Genomic DNA, 18,261 nt, shown 5'->3' with positions numbered 1-18,261 from the left:
TTGCTTTCAACAGCCCCCACCCCAACTTCATCTCCACCTCCTCCTCCTCCTTCCCCCCCCCCATCGAAATATTCATCACGGCTCTTCTTGGCCCCTCTCCAAAATTCCCAGCGCTGGCAGTTTAATGAGATCCATCCTGCCCCCCCTCCCAGTCCCCCGTGCGTACCGTCGAGGGGGAGGGCGAGAAACTCCTCCTTTTGTGAGTCATTCCCGAGGAAGAGAGAGAGAGAGAGAGAGAAAAGGCAGGGAGTCTCCGCGGCACTCACGTTTCGAGCGGCTTGGAGAAAAGGTTGGAGCGAGCGCTCTTTTGCGACCCCCCTGGCTAGCTAAAGCGATGGTTTGGGACGCCGTGGCCTTCCGAACATCCGGACCCCTGTTTCTTTCCCCGAGCCCAGCCATGCTCCGTCGGGCTTTGCTCTTCCTTTTCAGCGGGCTCTGCGCTTGGGGTTTTAACCTGGACTCCAAGGCGCCGACGGTTTTGATCGGCCCCCCAGGCAGCTTTTTTGGCTTCTCGGTGGACTTTTACCTCCCGGAAGAACAGAGGTGGGTCCGATTTAGACGGGGCGATCCTAAGAGGGGAGGGAGGGGGAGAGTTGGGAGGAGTGGAGGGCATTTCGCACTTCTGCGAGGAAGGGGAGCCCGGCTGGGGTCGTCTCAATCCCGCCGCGTCGAGCTCTCCTACACCCACAACCCCACTCCACTCCACTCCAGTATTTCGAGGATTTTTGAGTGGAAAGTTTAGTGACCGTACTGGGAAGACTGGGTGGGTTTGCATACGATGCCAGCAGGCACGGTTGAAGATGCTGGGACCCTCTGGGAAACACTTGGGACCCTTGAGCCCGGGGCAACGAAATTGCATTGGCTTTGCTGCTTGCATTGGCTGCGAGAGCCGCGTCCTCCCTTCCAAATCACGCCCCCCTCTCCGCTCGGCCTGGCCTGGCGCCCGCTCCCTCTTGCTTAGCCCCACTAAGTGATTGCAGACCCACGCCGTCCCTGCCTGTTGCGCGCTTCCTCCCAACCCGCTCCCGTTAGTGGGGGTCCCTCCACCCCGCACGCTCCCCCCTTTGGCGGGAGCCGCCGGCCCCGCTTTTTCCACCGGAGGGAGACGCGCGCGTCCAACTTTCCCGCAAAGGGGAAACCTGGCGGATTTTCCGTGCATGTCCACACATTTCCAAACACCACCCCCCTCTTTTCCCCTCTCCGTTCGTGGTCGCCCCCCAACAGGCTCGGAACCGAGCATTTCCTGTAATCGGAGCTCAGCCCCGCCACTCTGGTTTCCAGGGGACGGGGGGGGGGAAGAGAAAGAAGGGGATCGGGCTTTTGGGCGGAGAGAGCGGGGGGGGGGAGAGAACCCGCGCCCTATGTGGGGCTGGTCTGTAAAAAAAAAGTTGCTATTTAGCTTGGAAGGGAGTGGTAAAAGGAAAAAAAAGGGGGGGGTCTCTGATCTCCACTCCACCAGGTGTGTGTATTGGCCAAAGGATTTGGCAAATAGCCAGCCGGAAGCTTCCCCCTCCTCAAATACAGCACCGTGGAGGGGGGAATCCGGCAAGAGAACTGGTGCAGATGAGATGTGTATGTGTGTGTTTGAGGGGGGGGTCGTATTCCAGGCTCTCCTCCCTCTCCTTGGGGATATGTTGAACAAGAAGCCTCATCCTGAATGGGGAACATCCAACTTGTCTCTCTTTCTCTTTGTATGAGCCAGCAAAGCTGAAAGGGTCTGGCAGAAATTCATACCCAATCGCTTTCCTCTTTAGTTGAGGATGTTAGTGGCATGTTGAGGATTGACTATGGGCTCCCTGTCTCCATTTTTGGGGTGGTTGGTTTGCAAGAAAGAAAAGATGCTGATGAAGACTGCCCCGGTCCTGGATGGCTAGTTCTGCCTTTGCACGTGGTTTTTACTCGCTAACTGGGGAAAGCTTATGAAAGTCAGCTGGTATCTGCCAGCCAAGGGAGGGACAGGGGGACAATGTGTGTATTACACCCAGATCTCACCCATTTCCAGATTGAAAGGCTGATCCTGGGCAAATGGGCTGGGTGGTTGATAAGTGTGCTAATGGGTGCACACAAAGACCCCCACCTCCGCCGTGATACCGTAGGGAAGAGATTAAGTAGATTTAATAGATCTTTTTCTGGATTTAACTCGCCAAGAGACTTAATTTATTAGGGCTTATTAAATAAATACACATATAAAAGGGCCGAAAACTTCTGGAGGTGCAGGCTAAGCACTTACGTTAATCAACGGACTGGGAGCCTTGTGCCTCTGCTGACAAAGAGGCATATTGCAAAGCGTGGCTGTAAGATTTTTTTTAACATTCTCGAGTTTCCCTTTAAACATTCCACAATGGTGTGTGGGGAAAAAAAGGGTTTTGTGAAAAAAAGAATGGGTTTTGAGCAGTTTTTTTTTTTAAAGCCGTAACTAATCTGCAGTGATGATCTTCAGGTCACACCCTGCTAATATGCCTATAGCTTCAATGAGCCAGCACAGCTTGGAAACCAGACAGTGAGGTTAGGAAGAGCTGGGAAAACCAGTCACAAATCCTCGCCTCAGACTTTACTGTACAGAATGAAGTGAGGAGGGGAAAAAGCACAGATGCTTGTCCGCAAAATGTAGCTGGGAATGGCGTTCCAGGAGATCTAGAGCAATCCTAACTGATTCCTTCTGTTCGTTACTGGTTTGCTCTGTGCTGTGGGTTTCTCCACCTTGAGGGAATCTCTGTCCTGAACAGCCCCTTTTGGTCAGTGAGCAGACATTCTGACATGTAATAGTAGCATTGTCTCAAGCACAGTAGGGTGAATAGGTCTGATCTGCCACTGTGCTCTGAATGATGCTAAAGGCTGCTGTTCAAGACGAAAAATCAAGTGGGTGGAGAGGAGCAGATGTCTACAGGATGCTGACATTGGTGCTGCGTGTATATGCAGTCTACTCCACCTCCTGATTGGGGAGATGGGAGTGGCTGATGTCTTTCTCCCTGTGTCCTAAGAAATGAGAAACTAATTCTAATTAGGGAGGGAAAATCCCTCTATGCTCATCACTTTCCTTGGCTAACTCCAGTTTTCCCAAAGATGTTGCTATGAATGGCAAGCAATGCATCCCTGCTAGATTCCTGCATGTAGCTGAGGGACAGTTGTCCAAATATTTCGCCTGAAATATTTCTTTTGTGCGTCTCCCGAGGCTGCTTTTGCCACGGGAAAAGTTCCCATTGAGTCATGTTTGCAATGAGCTTCAAAGAAGCCAACGGCTTGCTTGTTGGCTGCACTCCTTTCTCTTATTGCCTGATCAGAAAGAACCTGATCCAGTCCTTCCCTTGCCATCCTCCAGGCCTTATCCTTTCTCCAAGAGATCAAGCTATACAATTCCTTTATCAAGCTGAGCCAGCTTGTACAGTTCCTCCGAGCTTTTAGCCAGAGTCCTCTGGTTGAAAGAAGTCAGCTGCAGTACGTGGTTCTCCAAACAGCATTAAGCTTGTAACTCTGTGGCCTGTTGCAGGCACTTCCAGAGCATTAGCAGGATATTTTGAGGTCAATGCCCTGAGGTCTGATGAGAAGATTTTCTATGGGAGCTTTGCCAGCAGAACTGGCTCAGATGCAGTACAACTTCCTAGCTGGAAACATTTGCAGAGGACACAAACCAAGACATGGATCATCACCAGTGTTTGGCGCCTGTGTGTGTGTGTGTGTGCTCACACACTGCAGAGTCACACCCGTGCATGGGCGTGTAGCATACGATCTGTGCAGAGAAACATACTCCCAACGAGTCTCTGTGGATAGCATATTTTCCACATATAAGGGAATTTTGTTGTTATTTTGAAGCCGCCTTTAATCATTACGGGACTGGCGTTTCCACACCTCAGTTCAAGTTATTGTCAATTGTTGCGTACGTGATTTGTTCTGATTAGACCGGTAAACAAGAGAGTGGAGTGTTGGTTGTTCTTCCATTGCTGGATGCATCTGCCCATATTTTAAGCCCCAGCAAACTGCATCTTTTTTTCCTGTGGAGAAGCAGTCTTTCTTTCCAAAGAATAGAATAGAATAGAATAGAATAGAATAGAATAGAATAGAATAGAATAGAATAGAATAGAATTTTTTATTGGCCAAGTGTGATTGGACACACAAGGAATTTGTCTTGGTGCATATGCTCTCAGTGTACATAAAAGAAAAGATACGTTCATCAAGGTACAACACTTACAACACCTAATGATAGTCCTAGAGTACAAATTTAACACTTAATGATAAAACACTTAATGATACAACACTTAATGATAGTCATAGGCTATAATTAAGCAATTAAGCAGTCTTTCTTTCCAAAGCTGGGATTCTACGAATTCCCAACCAGATTAGAATACTGACAGGGAAGACTCCTGAAGTTCTCTACTTGATATCGAGTCAACTTTCTCTTGTGCCAAGCTTGTCTTTTGACCTCTCCAACAGGTCTGTTGTAATTGCCTGGATTGCGCTGTGGAAGTACTTTGCCATTGTTTTCTTCTGGAACATTTCTTCCAAATGTAGCATGGGGTTCCTTGTGGTCCTCCGTCAAATACAAACCAGGTCTGAATTTGCTTAGTTTCCGAACCCAAGCAACATTTTCCAGCTGCTCCAAATACTTGACCTTCCAGGCTTTTCTTAGGATGCTGATTTTGGAATCTCTGCCCTCTCTGCCTCGGACAGGAGTCAGCAACCTGCGGCTCTGGCGCCACATGTGGCTCTTTCACCCCTCTGCTATCACTCAAAATATGAATTACAACCGCCAATGGGCGACACCCGCCGGCACACGATTTATTGAGCTTTTCAACCCCCAGTAGGCCAACCATGGATAAATCCAAGAAAAGGAAAGTTTCAGAAGAAAACACAACGTTTAATATAACTACATATGCGAGTTTTGTGGCCGCTCAAGAAATAGTCAGGCATGGGAAGGGTTTTGTGGCTCCCAGTGTTTTCTTTTCTGTGGAAAATGGGTCCAAATGTCTCTTTGAGTGTTTAAGGTTGCAGATCCCTAGCCTAGCAAAATCTTTTCACTGCCTCATTTAGTTAATCAGAGATTCCGAAGGGTTCCGTTGATCTGATGATGTGAAACTCCCCACCCGTTCAGTGCAGGAGACCCAAGTTGTCCGCCTTACTCAATACAGTCTTTCTCTGATTGACAATTGCTTGTCAAGATCAAAAGCGGTGGTCTTTTTCTCCCAACCTAAGATTCAAAAGACCGAACTTGGGGTTTTAAGGGAAGCCTTCCTTCAACGGTAGTTATTATCACAAACAACTTATATGTGCCAAATATGTCCTTGTCCCCCAAACAGGCCCATCGTTGCAAAATGTAAGATGCAGTAGCTCTTGCAAATGTGACATTTTTATGGGCTGCAGAGGAAAGCTTCTTCCAGGCCAGGAAGCAACAGTATTTGCCTTTTTATTGCAGGAAGAGCCAGGAGGTGAGTTTGCTAGAGGCTGCCCTGGCGGGAACTTCCTGCCAGGCTCCTCAAGCTAGATCCTTAGGCATTAAATGTCTGTTTTATGGTTCCTTTGCCTGGTGAATCACAGCCTCTTTTTTTGGTCTCTTGAGAAAGCATTGCAAATGCATTTAAAAAAAATAAATAACCCTAAGTATTGAAATTCCTCAAACTCTTTTTCTCATTCTTAAGTGCCTGTGTGTGTATCAGTGCGGATACATGCAAATCTTGATGGACAGGCATGTAAATACCGTACGCATCTAAGGACAGACAGATCCAATTTATTGTTTCCCTTCTTTTCCATCTCTGCCTATTTGAACAGTTAAATGTAACTGAATGTGGTAGCTATTTTAGCACCAAGTACAATCGGATGCATTGTAAAATAGGAATGGTCTATTAAGCTTTGTGGAGGGGGGGTGGGAGAGAGGAAAGGGGAGAAATTGTATGAAGTAAAAAACAAAATGACGTCCACAATCAATCTGCAAACTGCAGCCAAATAAATAGAAGCAGCGCTTAGGTCTACTAGCATAGTGAATGGAGCTAGCAACCCCTTCTGTGGGGGTTGTGAGGGGAACCTTAGAGAGTTTCAAACAATCCCTGTTTGAAACCTCCAAATTTAAGGACAATCTCTGAGAAAGAAGGGTGGGAAGTTAGTCCTACTCCGTATCTACCACCTTGTGATGATTATGGAACGAGAGAAGTTACCTACAGTCCAACCAGAGATGCCATTCAGCAGGTTCTGACAGCTTCTGGAGAGCCAGTTGTGGAAATTTTGAGTAGTTCGGAGAACCGGCAAATACGGCCCCAGTGTGGGGAGGGAATGGAGATTTTGCAATATCCTTCCCCTGCCACACCCACCAAGCCATGCCACGCCCACCAAGCCACGCCCAAAGAACCGTAGTAAAAATATTTGAATTCCACCACTGCGTCCAACCTTACTTTGCCTGTGTCCCTAGTTCAGGGGTCAGCTCTTTCACACCTCTGCTGCAGCTCCCTATCACTCAAAATATGCATCACAACCGCCAATGGGCGACACCTGCCGGCACATGATTTATTGAGTTTTTCAATCCCTGGTAGGCCAATCATGGATAAATCCAAGAAAACAAAAGTTTCAGAAGGAAACAGAACGTTTGATACAACTACATATGCTAGTGTTGTGGCCACTCAAGAAATAGGCAGGCACAGGAAGGGTTTTGTGGCTCCCGGAGTTTTCTTTTCTGTGGGAAACTGGTCCAAATGGCTCTTTGAGTGTTTAAGGTTGCAGACTCCTGCCCTAGTTGAAGACTGCTGGTATCCCACTGCAAAAACCCTGTCATTTTTAGGAGGAATGTGGGGAGAGGAGAGAGTGCGCCTTCAGTCCAAGCTTAATGTAGCTGCCCTATCCCCAGCTCAGTATTGCTGTGGTTTTTTGCTGTTATTATTAGTGAAATATCCATGATCTATTCTCAGCAGTCCAGCTGATCGCCTCTAGCCTGGACAATAGGAAGCTGCATGAACTGGTGGCCTTCCAGGAATAGCAAGAGGTGCACCCTGAGCAACATGTGCCAGATTATAGTCATGTCCCCATTTAGTTTTAGAGGGTGTGCTGCAGGGGTGAAATCCAGCAGGTTCTGACAGGTTCTGGCGAACCGGTAGCAGAAATTTTGAATAGTTCAGAGAATCGGCAAATGCCACCTCTGGCTGGCCTCAGAGTGGAGATTTTGCAATATTCTTCCCCCAGGAGTGGGGAGGGAATGGAGATTTTGCAGTATCCTTTCCCTGGAGTGGGGAGGGAATGGAAATTTTGCAGTATCCTTCCCCCGCCACGCCCACCAAGCCATGCCCACATAACCGGTAGTAAAAAAATTTGGATTTCACCACTGGTGTGCTGGTACTTCCAATCTAGTCCTACCATATCTGGATAGTAGAAATCCAAGTGACCACTGGTTGATCTGTCCCTTTGCTAGCATTTAGTGGTTATTTTGGTGTTTTGCAGCTTGAATATATTAGGCCTATTTTAACTCTGCTACAAATACTTTTCTTGCCCAACAAAAAGTTTCCCATTATTCTAAAATGTCAGATCCCGTATTTAATTCTATTGTTGTTCTGGGCCTTTGATCTTGGTCCACATCTCTTTCCTAAGGGTTGCAAGGGAGTGACTGGCCCAAGGTCATTGGGTTGATTTTGTGCCTAGAACTCGGGCAGGACTAAAACTCAGGTTTAGTCCCCACTTCTGACTCCAGTGCCTTTAACCATACCACCAGACTGGCTTCTACAACTGCTGTTCCTTCATGCTTGTTGAATACTAGTGGTTTGTTTCCTGTTAAATCACATATCTCTATCTCGAAGAGTTTACAAAAAGGAAGATTAACAAGATGATGGTGTAGCATTTCCTGCAGAATGATGTGGATATTTACTGGAAGTGCATTTCTGTTGAACCAGGTTTAACCTGATTGGAACATATCCCTGATGTTGGAATTAGCCTTGTTAGATGCACCAGGATGTCTGTCTGAATAAATCCTGCATTGTAAATGTTTAGAATGGAAATCTTTGGAGTTCACATCTTCTGAAAAGCTGCTGAAGATCTGGCAGTGTTGACCGTAAAGCTTAGATCACTGGGTGGTGGATAACTATGAGAGAGAGCCAAATAAAACTCCCACTGTTTAATAGTAGTATACCTCGAGTAGTAAATGTTAGAACAAACAAAGGTAATCGTGTGCAAAGTCTCTTAATATTTAAAAAAACAACAACAATGGGCCAATTGGAACTTCGATCCGATCCAGTGGATTTCTAAAGATGTAACCAGCATGTGCTCCGGTTCTCCAGAAATACTCTGCATGTGCATTTGGCCTCTTCTTTGCTCAGAGGCACATGCATGAAATAACAACATAATACAGCGGTAGGGCTAGAACTGGTTCAAGAATTACAGTTCTTGCATGCAGCTTGCCTGGTGGAAATTGTTTCTGGCTTTTCTGTGGATTGCCTTTGCAAAGGTGAAATTTCTCTTTTTTTTTTTTTTAATTGAAAAAGTTTTAAAAAAACAAAAACATTTTTCCCCCTTTTTCCCCTCCTCCCAAAAACAAAAACAAAACACCCCCTCCTCCCCACCCCCGGCTTCCCGGGTCAATCACAAGGTAAAGTTATACATAAACCAAACATAGAATAAAATTTTCCTTCAATCCAAATAACCACATCCAAAGCTTTTCATCTCCCAACCCCTCCCATTACATAAAATAACTTTCTAATTATTCAAAGGCAATCTGATATTTCTTAATCTGATATCTGTTTTGTAGATAATCAATCCATTTTTCCATTCAATTAAATATCTTTCCTGCGTATTGTCTTTTAAAAAGCTGAGATTTTAGCCATCTCAGCCAAATTAATAACTTTCAATATCCATTCTTCTATTGTAGGTATCTCTTCTTTCTTCCAGTATTGTCCAATCAACAGTCTTGCTGCTGTTATTAAGTTCAAAATCAATTTAGTCTCAATCCCTGTACAATCCGTTATAATTCCCAAAAGGAAAAATTGTGGCAGGAACTTTATCTTCTTCTTCAGTACATTTTGAATAATCCACCAAATTCTTATCCAAAAGACCTTAATTTTCTTGCAGGTCCACCAAATATGAAAATATGTAGCATCATCACAATCACACCTCCAACATTTCGCTTGGATATTAGGATACATACATGGTAATTTTTTGGGATCTAAGTGCCATCTATAAAACATCTTATAAAAATTTTCCTTAAATTCTGTGCTTGTGTAAACTTAACATTTCTAACCCAGATTTTCTCCCATGTTTCCAACATTATTGGTTCCTGAATATTCTGTGCCCATTTTATCATACAATCCTTTACCAAATCCTTTTCGAATCTATTTCAAGCAACACATTATACAATCTCTTTATATGCTCCTGGGTCTGATTTCTAATTTGCTTTATTAAATTTTCCTCCTTTGCATTATACCAATTTTTGATCTTCTTTCCATCTAGCACTTATTTGCCCATATTGAAACCAAGTATAATTCCTCCCTTCTTCATTTAATACCTGTAATGATTTTAATTGCAATCTACCTCCTTCAGCATACAAAAGTTCTTTATATGTAATCATTTCCTGTTTCTGTTCTATATTTATATTCTCTATTGCATGTCTAGGGCTCGCCCATATAGGAATCTTGTAATCTAATTTATAGGAATATTTTTTCCAGACCCGCAAAAGAGCACTTCTCAACACATGATTCTTAAAAGCCCTATCCACTTTTTTCCCATAAAATAAGTACGCATGCCATCCATATAAAAGGTGAAATTTCTCTATTCCCTCCCCAGTTAATTGCTAGCTCCAAGAGATGGGATGCTGGTAATGATTAGGTTTGTACTGAGGTGGGGGAAGAGGGAATGGAATGTATGGATTCAAATTATAGGAGTTTCAATTCCCTAATACAGTGTTGGCAAACCTATGGCACGCGTGCCGGAAGTGGCAGGCGAAACCATTCCGTGCCGAATGCATGGCCTCGCTGGCTCATCACATTTATGTGGTGAAACGTGCGCCGGCTAGTTGGCCATCGCATGCATGGTGCCGGCAGACCCCGGAAGTGCGGCGGTCCATCACGCATGCACAAGCGGCACCTGACCTTCCGGGTTGGCATCCCGCACATGCGCGATGGATCGCTGCACATGCGCAATGGATCGCCGCACATGCGCAATGGATCGCTGCACTTCCAGGGTCGCCGTGGCACCAGCTGGCCAGCACACGTTTCAGCGCACTAACACAATAGGAGCTGGCAAGGCCGCAGATTCAGCACAGGATGGTTTCGCAGGCCACACGGGCCAGCACGCGAGAATGCAAAAGATTTGCCAACACTGCCCTAGTAGATGGAATCAGGAGCTGTTAATTAGCTTATTGTACAGAAGAGGAAATTATAGCCAGAAGAGAGAAAGTAGTGTGTCACACATTGTGACGTGCATGGGCAAGTGTCCCACCATGGCATGGTCTGCATGTTACACTGCAAACTCGGGGGTTACACTTGGTTTAAGCATTTTAAATAAGAATTTAGAGCTCTTGATTTGTTCTGAAGCTAATGACTAGTTGATTAGTTTGAGGGAAATGAGAAACGAGGGTGAAGTAGCCATATCCTAGGTTATTTATTTTATTTATTAATCATACTTTTATACCGCACCATCTCCCATAGGACTCAGGGCGGTTACATGGGTCACCGATGGGAAGATTGCATGGGTTGATTGCATGGGTCACCCACCGATGGGAAGAGTGGAGGAGTAATTTCAATTTTGTCTGAATGAATTGTAATACCTGACACCAGATAAAACCTGAACCAGGCCACAGAACTGGCATTTGTGTTCGGAATTAGTATACAAGCCATCTACATTCATTGTGAATTATGAATTTGTGCACATGTGTCTGATTGCCATTGCATATATATATATATATATATATATATATATATATATATATATATATATATATATATATATATATATATATATATATATATATTCTTAAAGGCATATCAGTTCCTGGTTCTTAACTGGGTAGTACTCTGGCTTCTAGTTCTTTTTTTTTTTTTTTTAATTAGATTTTTATACCGCCCTTCTCCCCAAGGACTCAGGGCGGTGTACAGCCGAAATAAAATACAGAGTATATAAAATTAAAAGAAATTAAAAGAAACTATTAATAAATGGCCAATAATTTAAAAGTTTACAAATATTTAAAATCTCTAAAACCCCAATTTAAAATCAACTATTTATGCCAGTCCTGCTTGAGTGAATAAGTATGTTTTAGCTCACGACGGAAGGTCCGAAGATCAGGCACTTGGCGTAAGCCAGGGGAGTTCGTTCCAGGCGTCGGTGCTCCCACAGAAGGCCCTACCCTGGGAGCCGCCAGCCGACATTGTTTGGCGGACGGCACCCTGAGAAGGCCCTCTCTGTGAGGCGTCTGGTCGATGGGAGGCATACGGTAACAGCAGGCGGTCTCGTAAGTACCGGGTCCTAAGCCATGGGCGCTTTAAAGGTGGTAACCAGGATCTTGAAGCGCACCGAAGACCACAGGAAGCCAGTGCAAACTACGGAGCAGTGGTGTTACGTGGGAGCCTCGGCGGCTCCCATTACCACTCGCGCAGCTGCATTCTGGACTAACTGCAGCCTCCGGGTGCACCTCAAGGGCAGCCCATGTAGAGAGCATTGCAATAATCCAGCGAGGCGTAACCAGGCGTGGTGACCGTGCATAAGGCATCCCGGTCAAGGAAGGGACGCAACTGGCGAACCAAGCGGACTTGGTAAAAAGCCCTCCTGGTGACGGCCGCCAGATGTTCCTCAAAGGACAGCCGGCCATCCAGGAGGATGCCCAAGTTGCGAACCACCTCCTTTGGGGCCACTAACTCGCCCCCAACAGTCAGCTGCGGGTGCAGCTGACTGTACCGGGGTGCTGGAATCCACAGCCACTCCGTCTTGGAGGGATTGGGCTTGAGTCTGTTTCTCCCCATCCAGACCCGTACAGCTTCCAGGCACCGGGACAGCACTTCGACCGCTTCGTTGGGGTGGTCTGGGGTGGAAAAGTACAGCTGAGTGTCATCAGCGTACAGATGATAACTCACCCCGAAACCACTGATGACCTCGCCCAGCGGCTTCATGTAGATGTTGAACAGGGTAGGCGAGAGAATCGACCCTGAGGCACCCCACAAGTGAGGCCCCCCGAGGCCGACCCCTCCCCCCCTGTCACCCCCGCCTGCGACCGGTCAGAGAGATAGGAGGAGAACCACCGATAAACGGTGCCTCCCACTCCCAATCCCTCCAACCGGCGCAGCAGGATACCATGGTCGATGGTATCAAAAGCCGCTGAGAGATCTAATAGGACCAAGGCAGAGGAACAGCCCTGGATCCGGTGTCTGGAGCTTGCATTCTAAGGACATCCAATCCCAGAATTAAACTGGGTTTAGTTGTTACTTCCTTTTCAAAATCCAGGTGACAATGGACACAGTTGCACACTGTGTCAAACTTCTGGTCCCCAACAACTATTGTGGAAAAACAAGATTTTAAACAGCTTCCTCCAGGTGCCGGGGAAGCTGCCATGCAACCACACTCTCTACAACCTTCGCTAAAAAGCGAAGGTTGGAGACTGGACGATAATTTCCCAAAATAGCTGGGTCCAGGGAAGGCTTCTTCAGGAGAGGTCTCACCACCGCCTCCTTCAAGGCGGTGGGGAAAACCCCTTCAGCCAAAGAAGCATTTATAATCCCCTGGAACCAGCCTCGTGTCACTTCCTGAGCAGCCAGTACTACCAGGAAGGACACGGGTCCTGATTCAAGTTCTGACTTGGATATGTGGTTTGTTGCTTGAGTTCCCTCAAACCAGGGATGAAATGCTCCCGGTTTGGACCAGATCACGCGATGGGGGCGGGTAGTTTGGAAAACTGGTAGCAAAAATCCCTGCCCTCCCCCCACCGCCCACGCCTCGCTGTTCCTCTTCTCTGTCCCTCAAGCTCTTGGTGGTGATATAGCTGCAAATGGCCTTAAGTGACTGCTGCGGCACTTCAAAGGGCTGCACTACAGCTGATCAGCGCTGGGTCTCCTGTAACACGTGCTGCTTTCCGGGTCTGTCCAGCTGCTTTGTCTTTTTAATTCCTTTTTTAGACTGAGGGAGATGAATTTCTTTTAGGGGCTGGGAGAAGCAGATGCTTATTGAATCTGGCCATTTATTTCTTAGTTTTAGTTCAGTTCAATGCTACCTTTTTTTTCTTTTCTGTCATGGAAATCAAGTAGAATACATGTAAATTTAAAAATCAGACTAATCCAAAAATATTGGGAGGTTAAAAAAATTCCCAGAAAAAAAAATGCAGGAAAATAGGTTTTTTCCTCTCAGTATTCCCTGCTCAGCTCTACTTATAGTTGCCATAAATCGGGGTTCTTCTTTTACCTCAATAGAAAAAGCTTTGAAAAACTAAGATTGCACATCTAATATATTTGCCATTTTCAAAGGACTGCTCTGTCCTGTTAAAAGAGGTCCATCCTTTTCTCCTCCAGGAGGAACATGTCTCTGATTGTGTGTGCAATCTAGATCAGGGGTCTCCAACCTTGGTCCCTTTAAGACTTGTGGACTTCAACTCCCAGAGTTTTGCTGGCTGAGGGACTCTAGGAGTTGAAGTCCACAAGTCTCAAAGGGACCAAGGTTGGAGACCCCTGATCTAGAACGTGTGTGTAGGTTGGGAATGATGGGTTTTGAAGTCTTCACTACATCTGGAGGACACAGGATTGGGGAAAGTTGTAGTAGGTTCTCAGGCTGCCTCCCTCCCTCTTTTGAAACTGATGGTGACCAGTGAGTGTGAGAAGGACTGAGAAAACGAAGGAGAAGGAAAGTGATAGCATCTAAATGACTCTGGCCTGGTTAGTTGAGAATTAGCTGTGGTTGGAAGCTGATACAAATTTGATATTCAAATGCTACGGTAGATTATATTTTCCCTACTTAAACTATTCCCAGCCTCTGAGGGCCAAAGGTTATGTTAAAAACAAGAGGCCAGGCTATGTGCTTATTTAGGGGATATAATTTGGCCTTTTGGCTAAGAATAATCAATGATTTTATTATATATATATTTATATATTAATAATTGCTCCCAACAAACGTATTGTGTCTCATATTTTTGGCGGGAACTTGCATCTTCCTATTCATGAAATAGATTCAGAACATAGTAGCTGGACTGAATTTCCTTTATATTGGACCAGACCAGACCAGGGGTCTCCAACCTTGGCAACTTTAAGACTTGTGGACTTCAACAGCTTGCTGGCTGAGGAATTCTGGGAATTGAAGTCCACACGTCTTAAAGTTGCCAAGGTGGAGACCCCTGGACCAGACCACTGGTGGATCTTAAATGTGTGGAACCTACCTGAGAGTAAACAATTTGGTACCGTCTGGAAGTTTTGTACTTCCAGAGGATATCACGTGGAAGTGCTAGATATTGACCATGGGGCTTTTGTGGGCTAGTGATTAAGGCACTAGGCTGGAAACCAGGAGTCTGTGAGTTCTAGTCCCGCCTTAGCCATGTAAGTCAGCTTGGATGTTCTTGGACTTGTCACTCTCTCTCCGCCCATCTCAACAAGTAGTTGTTGTGGGGAAAAGAGGAGGAAGAAGGAGTACAGGTAGTTCTTGACTAACAACCATAATTGAGACCAAAATTGCTGTGGCTAAACTGTGGAGACAGTTTTCGTATCACAGTCATTAAGTGAATTACTGCGGTTGTTAAGCTAGTTGTAAAGTGAAACTGGCTTTCCATTGACTTTACTTATCAGAAGGTGATTGATCCCGACCCAAGGACACTGCAACTATCATAAATATGAGATTAGAATTGCAGAAAAAACGATTTGCTGCCAACCTGCCTTCCATTGAAAATCTGTATACTATATGAGGGAAAAAGAGGGCTGTGAAAATATCTACAGACCCCTCACATCCTGCACATAAATTCAACTTCTACCCTCAAAAAGACTCTATAGGGCAGTGATGGCGAACCTTTTAGAGACCAAGTGCCCAAACTGCAACCCAAAACCCACTTATTTATCGTGAAGTGCCAACATGGCAATTTAACCTGAATAGTGGGATTTTACGACCTAAAATAACGATAAACAAGGCAGAGTTCAGCTAATTGTTCTAAGAAAAATGTGATAAATGCACTTTTATGCCCCTTCATTTTTTCCCCTGCTTTTGAATTATGTTTAGCAATAATAATAAAGAAAACTTTTGTAATATCATTTCTCTTTCCCTCCCTATCTGTCTCTCTTTCTCTCTTCTCCTCCCTCCCTCTCTTTCTCTGTCTCTTTCCCTCCCTCCCTCTCTTTCTCCCCTTCACTCTCTCTCTTTCCCTCCCTCTCTCTTTCTCCCCTGTGAGAGAAAAGCGATGGAGCTGGGCTGGGGCGAAGGTGCGCGTGCCCACAGAGAGGGCTCCGAGTGCTACCTCTGGCATGCATGCCATAGGTTCGCCACCACTGCTATAGGGCAGGGTCTCCAACCTTGGCAACTTTAAGACTTGTGGACTTCAACTCCCAGAATTCCTCAGCGAGCTTTGCTGGCTGAGGAATATTGGGAGTTGAAGTCCACAAGTCTTAAAGTTGCCAAGGTTGGGAGACCCCTGCTATATGGCATAGCACACCAAAACAACTAGACACAAGGGCAGTTTATTTCCCCGAATGCCATCACTCTGCTTAACAACTAATTCCCATAAATCTGTCAAATAATTTACTAAGACTGTATTACTATTATTCTTCTCTTCCTTACTAGTATCTCTCTCTTCCCACTTATTACTATAACTATGTTGCTTGTATCTTTCAGTTAGATTGTTTTTATTTGTTACCTAGTACGATTTGATAGCTTATTAGTAATCTTGACTATCACTACGTGTTGTATCTTTTTATTCTTTTTTGAAAAAAATATATTTTATTTTATACACAAAGAAACACATAATACATCAGTCATTCCTTCCATGTGACATCTCGGTGTTTTCTCTGTATCTCCGTCTTTTTGTTGTTTCTTCTGTCTTCATTCACACCTTTACAACATTTCTCCAAAAATACACTATTCTAATTATACCATTCTTGTATATAACTATTAATTTGTTTATCTATATCTCTTTTCCAGCCAATGGTAAAATTGATCCCGTATCTTAAAATATTCTGAATCCTCTCTTTCTTTAATTATCAAAGTTAATCTACTCATTTCTGCACATTCTAAGATTTACTTCTTCTTCTTCTAAAGGTATTTTCTCTGCTTTCCAATTTTGCGCAAAAACAATCCTTGCAGCTGTTATAACCTGTATAATCAAATACATATTTTCTTTACTGATTTTTTTCTGGGAGGATACCCAATAGGAACAGCTATGGTTTTAAATAAATATGTTGTTGTATCATTTCTTCTAACCATATCTTAATTTTATTCCAATAAGTTTTAGCTTCTGGGCATGTCCACCACATATGATAGTAAGATCCTGGTAACTTGTAACATTTCCAACATTTAGCTGATTTTTGCCATTTTCTCAGGGGGCATATCCCATCTATAAAACATTTTATATTGATTTTCTTTATATGCTGTGGACATTGTTAATTTATAATTTCTTTCCCATAACTTTTGCCATTTTTCTAGATCAATTGAATATCCAAAATTCTTTGCCCAAGCTATCATTGTTTCCTTTACTTGTTCTTCCTCTCGGTCAGTTTTATCTTTTTATTCTTGATGAATGTATTTTATTCTCCATATGGACACTGAGAGCATATACACTTAAGACAAATTCCTTGTGTGTCCAATCACAGTTGGCCAATAAAGAATTCTATTCTATTTCTATTTCTATTTCTATTTCTATTTCTATTCCCAAGCATCCACATTTGATCACATGACCATGGGGATGCTGCAGCGGTTGTTGCACTGTGAAAAATGGTCATAAGTCACTTTTTTCAGTACCACTCTAACTTTGAACGGTCACTAAACGAAAGGTCGTAAGTCGAGGACTACCTGACTGTATTAGGTATGTTCACCGCCTTGAGTGGTTTATAAAAAAATACTAAAAGTCGGATTAAAAAACATCTAAAAGCAGCCACTCTGCCACTAAGCTACAACCTTCCGTATTCCTGTACGACTCTGAAAATAAGCTGCCTTCCCCTTTCCCAGGAAAAGCATTTAGCTCTCTTTACATGCCATTATTATCATCAAAGGCCTTGCAGGGGACCGGTGGCCTTTCCAGCAGGTTGCAGATTAACCAGTGCTGCTTAGCTTGAGCTATTGATTCACCCACCTGAGAACAGCGGTCCTCTTCAGAGAATGGCCCTGGCCCCAGGGCAGGCGCAACCCCACTGTCAGATTTATTTGGCTTCCTGGCATGTGACCGAGAGGAGGCCCAGGTTGTGGCAGACAGCGATGGGGAGGAAGCCTTTGGCTGTCTAAGCAGAAGCCACTCTGTTTATCGGCTTCTTTTTGTGCCTGGCGAGCCACTCTTAACGATAATATCTGCTTGCAGTGCCTGTGCCTTGTGCCTCCGGACTGCCTTTAAAATGGAAACTGGTGATAAACTAAGCATTTAAAGGCGTGTTTTGCCTCCCGATGTACGTGGGGACAGCTAGACATGTCGCTGATGGGAAGGAATGAAAGTCAGTGGGATACTTTCTCTGATGTCTGGTTGAAAGGAAGTACCTGGGGTAGAGCAAACTCACCTGTACAAAGCAGCACCTGTCCTTTGAGGTGGCAGCAACCTGACCGGGCAGCTCATCTCAGCACCAGCCCTTCATGGGCCTCACCTCTGATCAGTGGTGCATCTCAAGCACTTTGCATGCCATACTTAATGACTTTGCTCCCCCTTGTCTTTGGATGGCTGTGGGTGTCCTTGCCCTTCCTTGCTCCCCCATCCTCAGACGGCCTTTTCAGAGCAACCAGCTGCTGCTGCTGCTGCTGCATTCCTGATAGGTGAGAACAAAGGTGTTTCTCTTTAAGTCCTTGTTGGTTTGTTTCAGCACATTTACGCACATTCACTGTGGCACGTTTTTAAATTCCTGCACAGTCATGACCACAGGGAGTCAATGGGAATTCTTTTTTATTATTATTATTTGAAATATTTGTAGCCTGGCGATTAGCTAAAGGAGTTTGGTGGGGGGGGGGGGTAGTCACAATCAAAATTGGGTTACAAGGCAAAGTAGAACACCAGGCAAAATATGTACTAATTTAAAGATGAATCAGGGCTTCAAGGAGAAGGGAGCATTTGTGCATGCATGGGCAGTATCCCTGGGTGCTCCACCAAATGAAATGTATCTTTTTCTGGGATGGTGTTACAGCTGCAAGCACAACCCAGAAAAAGACACAGCTGCTTTA

General features: G+C 44.9%; 1 protein-coding gene across 2 annotated transcripts in view; it reads left to right on the top strand.

The window, feature by feature from the left end:
- Positions 1–226: 226 nt before the first annotated feature.
- Positions 227–18,261, top strand: part of ITGA5 (integrin subunit alpha 5) — a 102,520-nt gene continuing 84,485 nt past the window's right edge. Inside the window, exon 1 of one of the 2 annotated variants that reach the window (XM_058170198.1) lies at positions 227–543. In XM_058170198.1, the coding sequence (XP_058026181.1) occupies positions 335–543 (209 nt within the window). In that variant the 5' untranslated portion in view covers positions 227–334. The remainder of the gene's footprint in view (positions 544–18,261) is intronic. The other variant, XM_058170199.1, reaches the window with a different exon arrangement.

This window comes from Ahaetulla prasina, chromosome 2 (assembly GCF_028640845.1).
Source record: "Ahaetulla prasina isolate Xishuangbanna chromosome 2, ASM2864084v1, whole genome shotgun sequence".
In the NCBI taxonomy this organism is placed as follows: domain Eukaryota; kingdom Metazoa; phylum Chordata; class Lepidosauria; order Squamata; family Colubridae; genus Ahaetulla; species Ahaetulla prasina.
Note: the sequence above shows the minus strand (reverse complement) of the source record. Positions and strands in the feature narration are given on the sequence as shown.